Here is a 14,960-nt window from a genome sequence, read left to right as displayed (position 1 = left end):
ACTAGCCAAAGAGCAGAGGTGGCGCCGAAGACACCCCACAAGGGGGCAAAGTGGATATCGGTAGGGCGGGGCTAAAGTTTAGGGTTAAGAAACTTCATGATGCCTCCCGGTCTTGATGCAATTCCACCACTAGCCATTGTTTCAAATTTTTCTCACAAAACTTTATGAAGACAAGCATGAGAGACTCAAAGAAAGAGAATATGCGAGGCTCAATAGCTACTATTGGCTGAGGACGAGATAAAAATAGAGGAAGAGAGAAAACGGCATAGGGTTTTAACCGAGAGGTATAGATGAATAATGAAGTGTAAATGCCGTCGTTTAAGAGTTTCTTAAAAAAATTTGCAAAATCTCATACGCAAGGGGTCTCAACTGTGGGTCAGCAAGAAGGCAAAACGCATGCATGTATTATTAGGCCACTCAATTGCCTATTACATATATCACAATATTAAATATATTAAGTATAAATATCGAAGTTGAAATTTGGATGTCGAAGTCTGTATCGACCCCGACTTCGACTCCAACCAAAATTTTCAGAGTAACTTCGAATTTCCATTTTTTCAACTTCACCAGAGTCGAAATCAAAGTGAACGTTGACCAGAGTCAAAGCCAACGGAATTTTTGCCCACCCCTAAATAGTAATTGCACAATATAAATTTTTCCAACCACTTTGTCATTCTAGGGTTGGAGTGTTACATGATATGGTTACAAAAATACTAAATCATAGTAAGAAATTATGCAACGTTAAAAAAAACAAAAAACGTTGTCAAAATCAAGGACTAATTAGATACATATGAAACATGATTTCACCACACATAGTTAGATTTCGTGCAACATCATTCTAATAAGCGAAATTTACTTAAACAAGATACTTTCGTCAGACTACAAAACAACTTGTTCTAGTGTTATTTGCCAATTTATTTTACATCTTTAATAATGAATTATAGTTTCTTAGGCTTCTCTAATTCTATTTCTATCTACCCCTTCTTTTGCTGATAACATGCCTTCTCAAAAGATCCAAAACACCCATCAAACTCAATAAATTTGTGTTGAAATCGAGAATAAATGAAAAATAATTTTTATCATTAATGTTGTGAATAGAGGAAATAAAAATGTCAATCCTTAATCATAAATTTTAGATAAATCATAGTTGTGTGTAAGTGAAAAAAATAAATAAATATAAAATTTATATAAAAAAATTATTTTTTTAAATATAAATTCTATTATTTTACAAAATAATTATACACTTGCGTAATACAACTTAACATTACTCATAAACGACCGTATAACTTCCTTGGCTTCGCCAAATAAATTCCAGTTGAACAAAAAGAAAAGAAAAAAAAAAAGACAAAACCCAAACAGTTCGAACACGCCACGTGGTAAATCTGATCTTAATCCCAAGGACGAGGCCGTAACACGTGCTACTAAAATCAATACTTTCCAAAAAACCGTTGTCGGGCTTGATTTGCTCCAATAAGAGCATGGCTATGACGTGGCAAGATAAGAACCACAAAGAACCTTCGTCAAAGCTTCCCTCAACCTTATCCTGGTCCAACTTTTTATTTGGAAGGACACGCGTCATCTCCTTGATGCCGACATCTTTGGACTGATACTACTTCCCGTCCTAGCCCCTTATAAAGGCGGAGAAAGCGAGAAAGAAGGAACTCCCACTCGACCTCGAGTATTTGAAAATTGCGCACTCTCCTTTCACCCAATCAATTGATTTCACCTTTTGTCTATTGTCTTATCCACGAGGACTCTTTCCCATATGACTTCAAATTTGTACAGCCGGACATGAACACGATAACGTACAATATTCACCATATTCTTCTCATTTACTTACTTATCTCATTTTTTATTTGAGTAAGTTTTTGACCTCATATATTTTTATTAAAAAAATTGAATTTATTATTAAAAAATAATCTTTTTTATATAGATATTAAATTTATTTATTTTTTTCAAATTAAATATACGAGACTTACATATTCTAAAATTATAAATATTATTTTTTTATTTTAATTTTCACGTGTACTGTTTACTTAATAATATTATCGTTGAATACTTTATATTAGATCATAATTTTGAGGCCCGATTCATTGAATTAGGTACTTAAACGTTAGTAAAACATATATAAAAACATATACAATGTATGAATTATGAATTTAAAATTTACAAAGACTATTGCTCAAATTTGAGTAAATTATTGCTTTGAGCAATAGTCTTTGTAAATTTTATGGGCACGTTTGTGTATCAAAAGTCTTATGATACTTTTGATTTTTTTTTAGTTGTATTTTATTTTTGTGTGTGCGAGAGTAGAAGTATTCATTCAAATATATTTGAACACAGACGTGTTCTTGCTGTTTTTGAGATTGGTGGGGCATAGTGAAAGTATAAATACTTTGTACAAGTATATGTTGTTTTCTTTTTTAATTTTTGTAAAACAAAAATTATATATGTAATTATTTTTACGTATTTTTTACGTATTCTATTAATGTGATTGGATATATCATTTTTTTTAATATAAAAGAACTCATTTTTTTAATACAAAAATTTTATATGTAATTATTTTTATGTACTCTTTACATACTTCACTAATATAACAGAATTTATATTAAAAATAACATTCAATTTTTATTTTTGTGATGCAACTTTAGACGATTGCACATATGATATTTTTATTGAGCACGCGCGATATATTTTAAGCAAGTCTTAACGTAGAAGTTATTGATCAATAGCTATATCCATTTTTTAATTGAATAGAACAAGAACATTACAATTTTTTAATTGGATAGCTTATTAAGTTGTTTTTTTTTTTAATTTATATTTTACTCGTGATTTCCAACCTTGGGAGATGGATTTTTTTTTTTTTCCTTGGCATCTGAAAAATGGAGTTGACATTTTCTAGCATTTATAGAATTTGGAGCGATTGGTAGGTTTGGCAAATGGGATGAAATATATAATTTTTTTCTCATCATTATAATTTTTTTAAATTTTTATATAAAATATAATAAATAATTCAATTTTTTTAAATTTCAATTTAACTTCTTCAAATTTAAAAATAATAATAATATTAAAAAATAATATTTTAAACTTTCATCTAAAATTAAAAATTCTCAACTCACTATCTAAATATTAATTTATGAAAAGAGTGATGCAATTTCAAAAGCTTCAAAAGATTTCACACCACTTTGCGTGAGGTCTAAAAAGATTATTCTCAAGATAGATGGTATATAAAAAAATATTATTTTTTGAAAAGTGCTAGAGCACAAAGATTTTATATAAAAATAATCTAACAAACTGACGTAATTTTATGTAATTTTTTAGATCTATTTTACAATAAAAATAATTTTACAATCTGATAAACTATATCAAGTCACATTAATTTGTAAGATTATTTTTATATAATCACTTTGTAGTTAGAATAATTTTTATAATAAAATAATTTTTTCAATTATATGTATCATATTTATCATGTCAATTTATAAATTTATTTTTATTAAATCTCTTTTATTAATAATAGAGATTTTTCTTAAAAAAAAAAAAAAAAACCTATTACACGAGACTAATCTATGCATTGGCATGGCATAAAAAAGATAAATATTCCAATTGAACAAACCCTATCCGGATAGGCTTCCAATTAGAAGTGTGGGCAACAAAGGACAAAAATCCGATGATGTCTGCTTTTTGCTTAATCGTGCGAGTATGGAGAATAACTTCTATACGAGGTATGGATTGGAAGTCAATCTAACAACCAATCCAACTCTTGGGTCGGCACAGAAACGACAAAAAACTTTGCCGATAAAAGGGGTAGCCCTCCATCTTTAAACATTTCAAACACTTGGGAATTTGTTTCAAAACCCCTTTCTTTTCCTCGGCTTCCCTATCCTTGTATGCCGAGAAAATCATAGGAAACGACAGTTCCAAGTTTTGAAATTTATTTTATCCTGTTTCTTGTATTCATTTGTTTAGAGAAAAGTAAGATCAATGGAGGGCAAACATAATGGCTCTGGCCTTCCTCCTGGTTTTAGGTTCCACCCAACTGATGAGGAACTGATCGTGTTTTACCTTCGTAACCAAGCAAAATCAAGGCCATGCCCTGTATCGATCATCCCGGAGGTCGATATTTACAAGTTTGATCCATGGCAATTGCCCGGTTAGTACTGTGGATTGTAACTCGGTTCCCAGATCTTGTTTAAATGCTCGACTGACTCTCCGATTTTTTACCTTTTTAAACTGATTGGTTAACTTCGTGCAATGCAGAGAAAACAGAGTTCGGAGAAAATGAATGGTACTTCTTTAGCCCGCGTGATCGGAAGTACCCAAATGGGGTGCGGCCAAATCGAGCAACCGTGTCTGGGTACTGGAAAGCCACCGGCACGGACAAGGCTATCTACAGTGGGTCTCAGTACGTCGGGGTGAAGAAAGCTCTGGTGTTTTACAAGGGTAGGCCGCCAAAGGGTGTGAAGACAGACTGGATTATGCATGAATATCGCTTGAACGATTCCCGTAAACAACCCAACAAGCATATGGGATCCATGAGAGTAAGCAAATTAGCCTTTTTGCTGCTGTTACATAGGTTTCCAACTTTTCAAGACGTTTGGTCGTGTACCTGGGTTAATTTAACCATCTTCTGTGTTTGTTTATTTCAGTTGGATGATTGGGTCTTATGCAGGATCTACAAGAAGAGACATATGACGAAGGCTTTGGAGCAGACAGTGGACACCCATGTTGCTCAAACTGATGTCACATTAATGGGCAATGATGCTAGTGAGCAAAACATGTCAAGGTTTCCGAGGACCTGTTCCATTAATCACCTATTGGATATGGAATACTTGGGCTCAATTTCCCAACTTTTGTGTGACAATTCATACAACACGACCTTTGATTTCCAAAACGCCATTGGCAATGCCGGAACTGACAATAATGCTGAGAAACCCCAGCTCGGTGAAACACCATACCAATATATGGATTCAGGGAACATCTTTAGCCAGCCAATGGTATTGAATCCGGTGTATGATATTCGCGGCTTTGGCCGCTAATGAAATAAAAAATACGGTTACCAAATTACCGTTTCATACAATAACGGGTATCAAATACTCAAAAAAAATTGTCGTTCACATAATCTTTTCCTATAACTACAAATGGAATTCAGTGTTTCCCAATTTGGATAAGATATAATATCTACTTTATCGATAAATAGGATGAACCTTGCAAGATTTTTTAATCATTTTTTAATTATTATTACAAGTCATTAATATCAATTGTTAGAGATTGTTTGGCAAGTCATAGTTTTGGTTGATTTAGAACTAATATTAACATGAAAACTAGTTCAAAACGGACAATTGAGATATTTTTCAATTTTCTAAACTTAATTAGACGGTTAAATGACAAAAACAACATTAATGACTCGTTTGGATATCTTATCTCATTATTATAAATTTTATAAATTTTTACATAAAATATAATAATAAGTAATTTAATTTATCTAAAATAATATCATCTTACTATTCAAATCGACTCTAAATTATCGTGTGGGATTCACACTCTTTCAAAAATTATATACGGCACACTCTAATAAGTTTGGACCGTGCAAAATAGGGTTAGTTTTTTAAAATTATTCAAATCGCGTTTTAAATTTTCGTGGAAATGTGCATATGCTAATTTGGAAAACATTGAAGAAGACAAAATAACTCATTGAAACGATGCATGGAATTATCAGCTAAAAGTTTCCTTGTGCGTATGGTCAAATAATATTGTCCTTTTCATTATAGTTAAATTCAGACATGATGGATTGGCACCGAATACTTTTGACAAGTTAATGGATATCTCTTCAATCCCACTTCCTCAATTATTTTTCTATGTTGGGTAGTAGATGTTATCCAAAAAGAGGAATGCAAAACCTTGACAAGGATGGTCAAAAAAACGGTGTGGAAAGCAACTTAATTGGTCAGTCATGGATGCATGATGTGGTTTCGAGTTGGGCGCGCGCGCGCGTGCATGCTTGCATGCATGCATGGGGCCAAAACCTCATTTCAGACCCTAATAAAATACATTAAATTCATTATACTTATCAATGCTATTGCATCAGCAAGATGGAATCCATGTATGAATAAGTTTGGGGGCTAATCATTATATAATATTGAATGAGGTTTTTTTAAAAGTAATGTTATATATAATCGTATAGTATTTAAATATTGTGCAGTTACGTTAAAAAAGAGTGAGATTTATTATTAAAAAATTAATTTTTTTTATTTAGGTCATGTATTTATTTTTTTTTTTTTAAATAACTATTCGACATTTCCATATTCAAAATTGTAACTATCATTTCTTGATTTTTTAATCGTATTCCTACGTATCCTACCCATCCAAAACCTACCGCGGATTGACAATTCTCACCTAAAGTGTCATTCCCATTACCGTCATCTGACTTGGTATGGACAGCCAGATATATCCCCACGAAATAGCCTGCCCCCACCCACTCAATTGGAAGCATTCCCACTGGCTCTTAACCATTTTGATCAGTTAGTTAAATTAACACTAGAAAAATACCATCTTTCTTTAATTTGTTTAATCATAGATCACTCATTTAGTCAAATTCTTTGGTGAACTTGATATCTTAAATGGGATTTATAATATGAAAATTACTCAAGCTATAAAGAGATCTTACAAATTGACGTGATATTATGTTATGTCAGTTAAGTTTTTTTTTTCTTTTAATTTTTCCTTGTCTCATCCCTCAGCAGTGTTCTGATTCTCCCTGCTGTCGGCCAATGTCATCACTACAACAATTTACATTTTTTTGCGGCGACCATTATACGCCTCAAAAGTAGGCAAAACCATGGCAAAACTCTTTAAGCCACAATTTTTACATCGCAGGCCAAACGTCAGTAAGCGAGCGTGACATCTACTATGTTTTTCGCCACAACCGATCCGTCGAAAAATTTCGCATCTTCCCGTCGATCTTCTTGCCGAGAAAGGCAATATCGGTAACTGCCGCAAAAGTAAACTTTTGAAATCAACGAAATCACCGATAACTCCACTTTCTTCCTGCGAGCATTCTGGTGGTTGAGATGAGGTTTTTAAGTTTGACGGTTTTAGATGCGCCGAAGAAACTAGCGGCAATAAAATTATCGCCGCACTTACATGATTTTGGTGAGACTGGTTAAGGTTTTTTACAGCATTCTCCCAAACCACCGCGATCTCAGATTCGCCCAACACACTAACCCGCAGCTGAATACTCGCCATGGATTACTCTCGAGTCGACACCAAAGAAATTAATTTACGGCGTCCACCCATGTCGCCGCAGCAGAATTGAAAGATCGATTTGCACCCCAAGTTATAATCGGCGCTTGGTAAGAATTTTATGGCGAAAATTTTTCCTCCAAAAATTTATTCCCTCGCATATTTTTAGCAAATTTGGTTCTACATTTTTACAATTCTTGAGGCAGGACAATCATATATTATTATTGAACTCTCAAGGGCAAATTGACCTAATTTAATTCTAATACATTTTTTGCTAATCTGTGGAACTATTACTGTAGTCATGCTTGGTCATTGATCATAAGCAGAGCTAGGGCTATGGCTAATCTATGGAAACATGTCAAACCAGCGTGAACTTACATGCATGTACATTCACTCTGGTTTGACACTCTAACTAATCATGCCTGTTTTCTCACATTGGGTTTGCACAATATATTTATGGTTAATTTTCACACACAAGCACATGTATATAGTCCACTTCAAAAATGGTGCTCATCTGGTTTTGCACCCACATATATATATATATATATATATTTATAGGCTTGAATCTGGTTTTGAACATGATATATATCCCAACATGTAGGCCTATATATATATATATATTTCAGTGTGTGTATATCAGACACAGAGAGGAGATTGCCTATATATCTATATATATAAATATCTATCTATATATATATATATATATATATATATATATATATATATATATATATACAGGCCTAAATTAATCAACCATGCAATTATAGGTTCTACCACATGCTTGCAATTGAAGACTTTAATCGTTTACATTCTTGCTGAAAGCAGTATGTCAAATATCTCAACTAGAGATTACTCTTTCATTCAACTTTGTCCATAACTTAGTTTAGCAGTGATCTCATAATTCTGATCCATACTAGCTATTTCAACATACCAGCAGTCCTACTATATATCTCTACATGTACAAGTACATACCCCACATATAGAGGAAAATTTAAACTTAAAGTTCTTTGGGGTCTTGGGACACACATCCAAATCACCACTGCCCTTGGATGTAAATTATTGATCACCTGTTCCAATACACAACAACATGGCAGTTAACTCATCTAAAAAAAATGCAGCCATGGTTAAGATTTTAAGTTATTAAAATCACATCTTCATTCCATATACTTTCAATTGCCAAACAGAAACAAATTTTGTTGTTTATTGTGTGTTGGGCAGCCTAAAACACTTTACAAAATTACTGCTCCATCACTAGGAAAAGTGTCATTTTTCCTTCATTGCCTGGTGGAGATGAGTGTGGTTTTAATATCAATTGTTCTGATAAGCAATTCATATACTGCATGCATGTCAGTATACTCGATCCCAATGATTGAATGTCGTTTTTCATAAGCCTTTTTCGATGGAATTTGATGGATATTTATTTTGTTTACCTTACTCTTCATAGGGCCATGTACTTCTTGGTAGCAGTACCATCTTGCCATGCAGAAATATCATTGTAATTTCTGCCTTGCCTTTACAAGAACCCTGTCATGTATATATAACAACAGTAAGTTCATGCATATATATGCCTTTCATATATAATTATTCCATCTATATTTCACCATATCCTGCTATTGCACTAGTCACCCTTTATGCTTTGCAATAACACAATTCCTCATACTATAAGCATTTTGTGTATGCCTAAAAACCTCTTCACAAGTCAGTATGGTATAACTGAAATTTATTTGCTGCCCAATTTAGCTACCACCCATAGTATTAAGTACCATTTACTGTCAATATATGAGTCATTGCTTTTAGCATGCAGTACGTAAATCATGGTTTGTTCTAATTAAACCTCCCAAAAACCAACTTAAGTAACGATTAAACTGGAAAACATTGCAGACAGATTTTCTATTTCAAGATGTTTTAAATTACAGGCAATATCCTGTTAATATCCAGCAAAGTCCATTTGATTCATGACAATTAGTTAAATCTGTTTGTATTGTTAAAACTGCAAATTGAGTAATCTATGGCAGTTTTAACAATGCAAATTGATTTACATGATACCATTTTAGCATTCTATCAACATGACAACACACCCACGTAACAGTTGTCACTTTACATGGTAATCATCTAGAAAGGTCACTGAATCTGTCATAGATGACCTCTCCAAACATCATCAAATAATTTAGTAACATCCAGTCAATATAGAGCAAGAAACCAATTTACCTCCCATCCTTGACCCTCTGCACCAAGATCAGAATATAATTAATCAATTTTCAAAAGTATTACTATATTATCAGCATCCCCAACACCCCTTCATCAAAAGTGCAGCAAAAGTGTAGGTCAAAATACAAAATTGGTAACTGTTGGCATGCAGAAATGTCAGCTAAGGAACTGCAGTTTGAGTCTCTCTCTGAGACTCTAATTCCATCTCCACGTCTGACATTCTCATGTTTACACGTTGCTCATAATCCCGCATATGCTCCTTCATCATCCTGAAACCACCTTCAATCTCTTCAACTCGATTTTGGTAATACTCTACATTTTTCCTATTTGCGTCATTCTCCTCAGCAAGCCGTTCATACTTCTCATTTGATACTCCAACCACTTTAGTAGATTCGGGCATAACATAGTGGCCTAGCCATCTATTATACCTTGACCTATGTCCCAATACCACCCTAAATATGGTTGCTATTGCGTCATCTGTGAGAGCGTCTGGGTCTTTGGCATTCATCAATTGAACCATCTGATTCTGTGGCCAAAACAACTTAAACCATGAACATAATACAACCATAAAGATTGTCCACTAAGTTCCATACTTATGTGCTAACACTAGACAATGAACTTTTCATACACTAAACAGTTAAAAATATAATGAATCAACCAGCTACTTATGAATAAACAAGGATTTACTCACATAATTGTCTTCTGTAGTTTGTGTGATAAATCTATCTTTTTTATTCGACCAATGCACATCTTTGTAGAAATCAATTAGATTATTGTCCTTCTACATGAACATATAGGCATACCAACCACATTAGCATAGTTTGGCAAATAAAATTTAATTTTCATAAAAAGTAAAAACTGGATATCATATAATCTCAATACCTTTCTTTCCATTAGTACAACAAACGAAGTCCTTCCGCTTGTGTGGTTGACCATTTGCTTACACCTATTTTCTTTGTTTTGGCTGGACATTTTTTGCAACAAAACAGAAAATTTAATGGCTTTTTTCAACCCTACGTCAATTGCCATCAACAACAATTAATGGAACTTATTTTATTGCTAAGGATGTGGGAAATATTATAGATAAACAATTTCATTTTCTTATTTAAATAGCCACTGATATTACCTTTTGACATGTGAATTCTAGAAGAAAAACAACCACACATGCTTACCTTGAAGTCATCACTCGCCCACCGATTGCATAACCACTCCCATACTGGCTTCTCTACCAACGCACTTCCATTAGCTACTGCCTCCTCATGTGATGCATAACTCAAGTATTTTTTGTGTAGCTTGTAATGAAACGCGTTATATGCATGAGATAGCTAACTTGTGACTGTCCGACGATGATTTTTCTTGGTCTAATCCAAGATAAAGTCAGCCTATGATCAATGCCATTGTGTTAAAAAACCCATGGGCCATTATATATACAGAAAACTAATTCAATACTGGTTGTTTTAGAAACCCAATGCATGTACTCAAACTGATGATGCAACACATTGAATTAGTTTTACTGATGATGCAACACATTGAATATGTTTTAGAAGCTAATATATATTTTTAGATTAGCTTGTAACATTCAGATTGTCTATTAAAATTCAATGCATTGTTAAAAATTCAATCCCCATGAATTTTAGATTTACTGTCTTTCTAATATTATGTGAATTTACTCACGCAAGCTGCAAGAATCATCAAGAAGCTAACATTGTACACAGAGTACTAACAACATAGGCAGATTGTGTTTTACAGGCTAATATATATTTAGATTAGCTTGTAACATTCATAGTTTGTGTTTTAAAATTCAGTGCATTGTTTATATTTCAATTCCCATGAAATTGTTCACACATGAAAACTGCATATTGTGTTTGATAAGCTAATATATATTTAGCTTGTTAACTACTTATTCAACTAGTACTGAAAAATGTATATCAATAAGTTCAATAAGTTGGAGATCACCATATTCGAACACGTTCAATAAGTTCCTCTTTCTCCTTTTCATCCATAACACTCCAGCTAACATGCCTCATTTCAGCATAGTGTTTCACGATCCACGTCACACTTGTTGTGTATACTATTCTATTGTTGCATGATGGGTCTATCTTGCCATCTTTTATCTCAAGTGGTATGTTCCTATACTTTTTTATCCTCTCAAACTCTGTCCCCTTCACTACACCCCTACCACGTGTACTAGTGTTTTGTACTAACCCAACAACACATATAATGAGACCACCATGTATAAATCCTATCATAAGGTGTTTATCATGAATAGGAAATAGGATGTGGCAAAGATGGAAACTTACCCTCAACTGTTGCATTCACCTCTGTAGGAGTACAGGGTGGAAAAGATGAAGGTACTTCATCTGGAGGTTGAGTGGAGTCATCAGAGTCCACGGCAACTTCATCCCTCAAAGTCCAGGCTATTGGTTCAAGCTGTGGGTGTCATCCTGTTGGAGGAAAAACCCGTGATCTCCCTGGTCCAGTAGCTATTCCTTGCCTTCCCCCTCTCATTGATTGAATCATTATAACTGCATGCACATAATTTGGTTCCTCCAATAAGCTCATATAAACTCTTAATGATGAAGTTGAGAGGTTAAACAACAGTATACCATAGTTTAACAACAATAAACGTTACTGGAAATGTTGCTATTATAAACGACAATAAATTTTTACCATAGTTTAACAACAGCCTGGACTTTAACAATAAACGTTTACCATAGTTAAACGTTGTTGGAAATGTTTATAGTTTAACAACAATAAGCAACAGTTTACCATAGCTTTAACAACATCCTACTAGTATAAACGTTGTTGGAAATGTATTATCTGAAGTTGTGGAAAACCATTCAACTATAAAAAGCCCTACCAAGTTGATGTTTTTGACAGGATGGTTAACCTTGAGAATATACACCCTTAGAGCTAAATTCTGACGGAGGAGCAAGAGGTGTGAAGCAGAAATATTATTCAGCAGTCAACTGGTTCAGCTAGAGGTGTGCAGCAGAAATATTCAGCAGTCATGAATTGGTTCAGCAAGAGGCAGTGTGCAACAGAAATATTCAGCATTACAAGTAAGAGGGCCTCTTTCTCCTAATGACTTTCATTGCATCAAAGCAGTCATGAAATTTCTGCCTAGCTTGAACCTTCTCCCACGCAGGTGCAGCTGGTTCTATCTGGGAAAGTATGGTCGTGATGTACGTTACTGTGGGATCTGGTGGATCACTATACTGACTCCAATACTTGACACCAGCATGGACATTTGTACTTACTGGTGTAACAAGTCTAGAAAGCCCTTGTTAGAACCTTGTTGCAGAACACTTGGCAGTGGTGGGGAATACACGTGTATGCATGCCTTTTTGTAGTGGCCCTTACAATTAGCTAACTTTTGTAAGATATGTAGGCACATTCACCCTTTTATAAATATATATATTCTATATATATGTGTGTGAATACTACTTTTGTTATTACTAATAATAACAAAAGCAATCATATACTGGTACCGTGTATCATTTGTCAAAGGTGCTTTGTATGGATTTTTTTTTAGAACACGTGTAACATGCATATATTCATGTATTAAATTAATATACTCATCAAACAAAGGTTGTATAATCATATTAAATGACTATATAGTAAAGGAATTCCTGTTTACTACAGCAGTTCTTCTGATATCTAAATGAAAGCCTATTTAATTGCTTGATTATTAAATTCAATTGTATTGTATTTGAATTCAATATTCCTGAGTAATTATTTAGAATATTGGAAGAAAATTGGTAAGAAAAATGTGAAATAACTCAGGTTAATATCATGAAATTCAGTCATTACATCGAATATATATACCCCTCCTAAATGCATGCCTTTTTTTTTTAAATTATTATATTTTCTCGGCGATTTTTTTGTTTTTTTGTGTTTTCCTCTCTAAGCAAGTTAATTTCCTAAATGCATGCATTTACTATGGAGATCATGTGCACGCAAAAAACACAGGCTAGGCCGAATTTGTGCAAACATCTAATCTGGATACTAGTAGGTTAGAAAATCAATTTATTGTAGATACTAGTAGGTTAGAAAATTAATGGTACTGGGAAAGAAGTTGCAACTTATAATTATGGGTTTCATCATAAGAAAAAGGCAAAAAAAAAAAGACAGCAACTTAAAAGAAGCCAGAAGAGACAGACAACGTAAAGTATTTAGCTGCAGCTAAGAAAGCACTCTAAAAAGAGACAGACAACATTTAAACCCACGAGAGTACAAGGTATATATATTATATATATATAATATCTATATGTATATAAATGTTTAAGTTATATATATACATGTTATATACATATAGCAGGATCAGAAAGCCGAAAATTACCCCATGGCACATCTGCTCATTATACATGCTATTATAAATGTTCAATTCATAATACAATATCTCATCTTCAACCTGATCTCAAGCAAGTGATGAAATCCCATTAAACCATAACAAATCAAATTAAAGCTGCCAATATAAACTTTAACATCATCATACATAATCTCATCTTCAATATCTTAACTTACTAGCCAAATCCAAATTTGTTGGGCCCCCAAATAAAATGAAAGCTGTGAATAACTTCAATTCATAATACATTATCTGATATTCAACCTATCAAGCAGTACACTTCAACCCCACTAAACCATTTCAAATAAAATGAGAGCTGCCAATATAAACTTCTAAATCATCATACATAATCTCATCTTCAACATCTTAACTTATACTTCAACCCAAATTAAGAAGCTACAAATAAAATGAAATAACTTCTAAAAGAATACATTCTCTCATCTTCAACCAATCAAGTGTTTGGATTGAAAACAAGTTATAAAACATCATATCTTTCCAACTACTACTAGTCTGATCTTTCAAGACAGTTTTCTACAAATCCAATACCACAAACCCAAAAACAAGGCATGCTGCTCATCCATAGTGTTTTCCACATCATTCTGCTCATCTATAGGCTTCTTTTGATTTATAAGGCATGTTTGAGCTCAAGGATCTTGGTCTTAGCTCAACAAAATATCCATCATCTCCATTGCAATACATACACCAAGAAGATATGAAGTTTACTATTCGGTTTAGTTAAAAATAGATTCACTAAAACATAGAATGGCCTGACCATGTTAAATGCCAATTAACAAATGCAATATAAAACATGGAATCAGTTTTGGTAATGAGACCAATCCTATTGCTTTCATAGAGGGTCCTTAATATTACAACATTTGAATTTACAATAGCCATGGACTGGAAGCCGTAGGTGATGTTCTAGCTACTTATTTGAAGGAATTTATTCGGAAATGCACAAATCATGTCTTTACTTAACTATCTATATAAGTCCTAAGTAAGTAACTAAACTGAAATACACACGCATGTTAAGTTTTGATAAAATGACTGCATGCACCCCACTATATAATGTGGTAAATAAATAATAGAACTAGTTTGAAAAAATAAATAAAACTTGTAGAAATGGCAATGCTATAGGAGATACCACTTTTGCATGTTTGAGCTATTC

General features: G+C 33.3%; 2 protein-coding genes across 4 annotated transcripts; one reads left to right on the top strand and one right to left on the bottom strand.

The window, feature by feature from the left end:
- Positions 1-3,823: 3,823 nt before the first annotated feature.
- LOC121258420 (NAC domain-containing protein 2-like) lies at positions 3,824-5,050 on the top strand. 2 transcript variants are annotated; one of them, XM_041159930.1, is made up of 3 exons: positions 3,824-4,150; positions 4,258-4,538; positions 4,670-5,050. In XM_041159930.1, the coding sequence occupies exons 1-3, from the start codon at positions 3,982-3,984 to the stop codon at positions 4,736-4,738; spliced, it is 519 nt and encodes a 172-aa protein (XP_041015864.1). In that variant the 5' UTR covers positions 3,824-3,981; the 3' UTR covers positions 4,739-5,050. The 2 variants fall into 2 exon arrangements, with proteins under 2 accessions (XP_041015864.1, XP_041015863.1); XM_041159929.1 differs by having other exon boundaries at positions 3,825-4,150; positions 4,647-5,050.
- Positions 5,051-9,435: 4,385 nt separating this feature from the next.
- LOC121258036 lies at positions 9,436-10,422 on the bottom strand. 2 transcript variants are annotated; one of them, XR_005939316.1, is made up of 2 exons: positions 10,330-10,422; positions 9,436-10,228 (listed from the first exon to the last, which is right to left on the bottom strand). XR_005939316.1 is itself a non-coding variant. In XM_041159365.1 (2 exons), the coding sequence occupies exons 1-2, from the start codon at positions 10,381-10,383 to the stop codon at positions 9,608-9,610; spliced, it is 420 nt and encodes a 139-aa protein (XP_041015299.1). In that variant the 5' UTR covers positions 10,384-10,415; the 3' UTR covers positions 9,436-9,607. The 2 variants fall into 2 exon arrangements, 1 of the variants encoding a protein (XP_041015299.1); XM_041159365.1 differs by having other exon boundaries at positions 9,436-9,973; positions 10,330-10,415.
- Positions 10,423-14,960: the final 4,538 nt, after the last annotated feature.

Source organism: Juglans microcarpa x Juglans regia, chromosome 3S (genome assembly GCF_004785595.1).
Source record: "Juglans microcarpa x Juglans regia isolate MS1-56 chromosome 3S, Jm3101_v1.0, whole genome shotgun sequence".
Taxonomy (NCBI): Eukaryota; Viridiplantae; Streptophyta; class Magnoliopsida; order Fagales; family Juglandaceae; genus Juglans; species Juglans microcarpa x Juglans regia.
The sequence above is the reverse complement of the archived record's forward strand: the minus strand, read 5'-3'. Positions and strand labels throughout refer to the sequence as shown.

What these genes read in the sequence shown, in the direction of transcription:
- LOC121258036 (XM_041159365.1), bottom strand. Translation starts at nt 10,383, where the DNA reads ATGGTCAACCACACAAGCGGAAGGACTTCGTTTGTTGTACTAATGGAA. An exon ending in TTGTACTAATGGAAAGAAAG is followed by an intron (nt 9,974 to 10,329) that starts GTATTGAGATTA and finishes TTTTGGCCACAG; the next exon opens with AATCAGATGGTTCAATTGAT.
- LOC121258420 (XM_041159929.1), top strand. Translation starts at nt 3,982, where the DNA reads ATGGAGGGCAAACATAATGGCTCTGGCCTTCCTCCTGGTTTTAGGTTC. An exon ending in TGATCCATGGCAATTGCCCG is followed by an intron (nt 4,151 to 4,257) that starts GTTAGTACTGTG and finishes CGTGCAATGCAG; the next exon opens with AGAAAACAGAGTTCGGAGAA. An exon ending in AGCATATGGGATCCATGAGA is followed by an intron (nt 4,539 to 4,646) that starts GTAAGCAAATTA and finishes TGTTTATTTCAG; the next exon opens with TTGGATGATTGGGTCTTATG.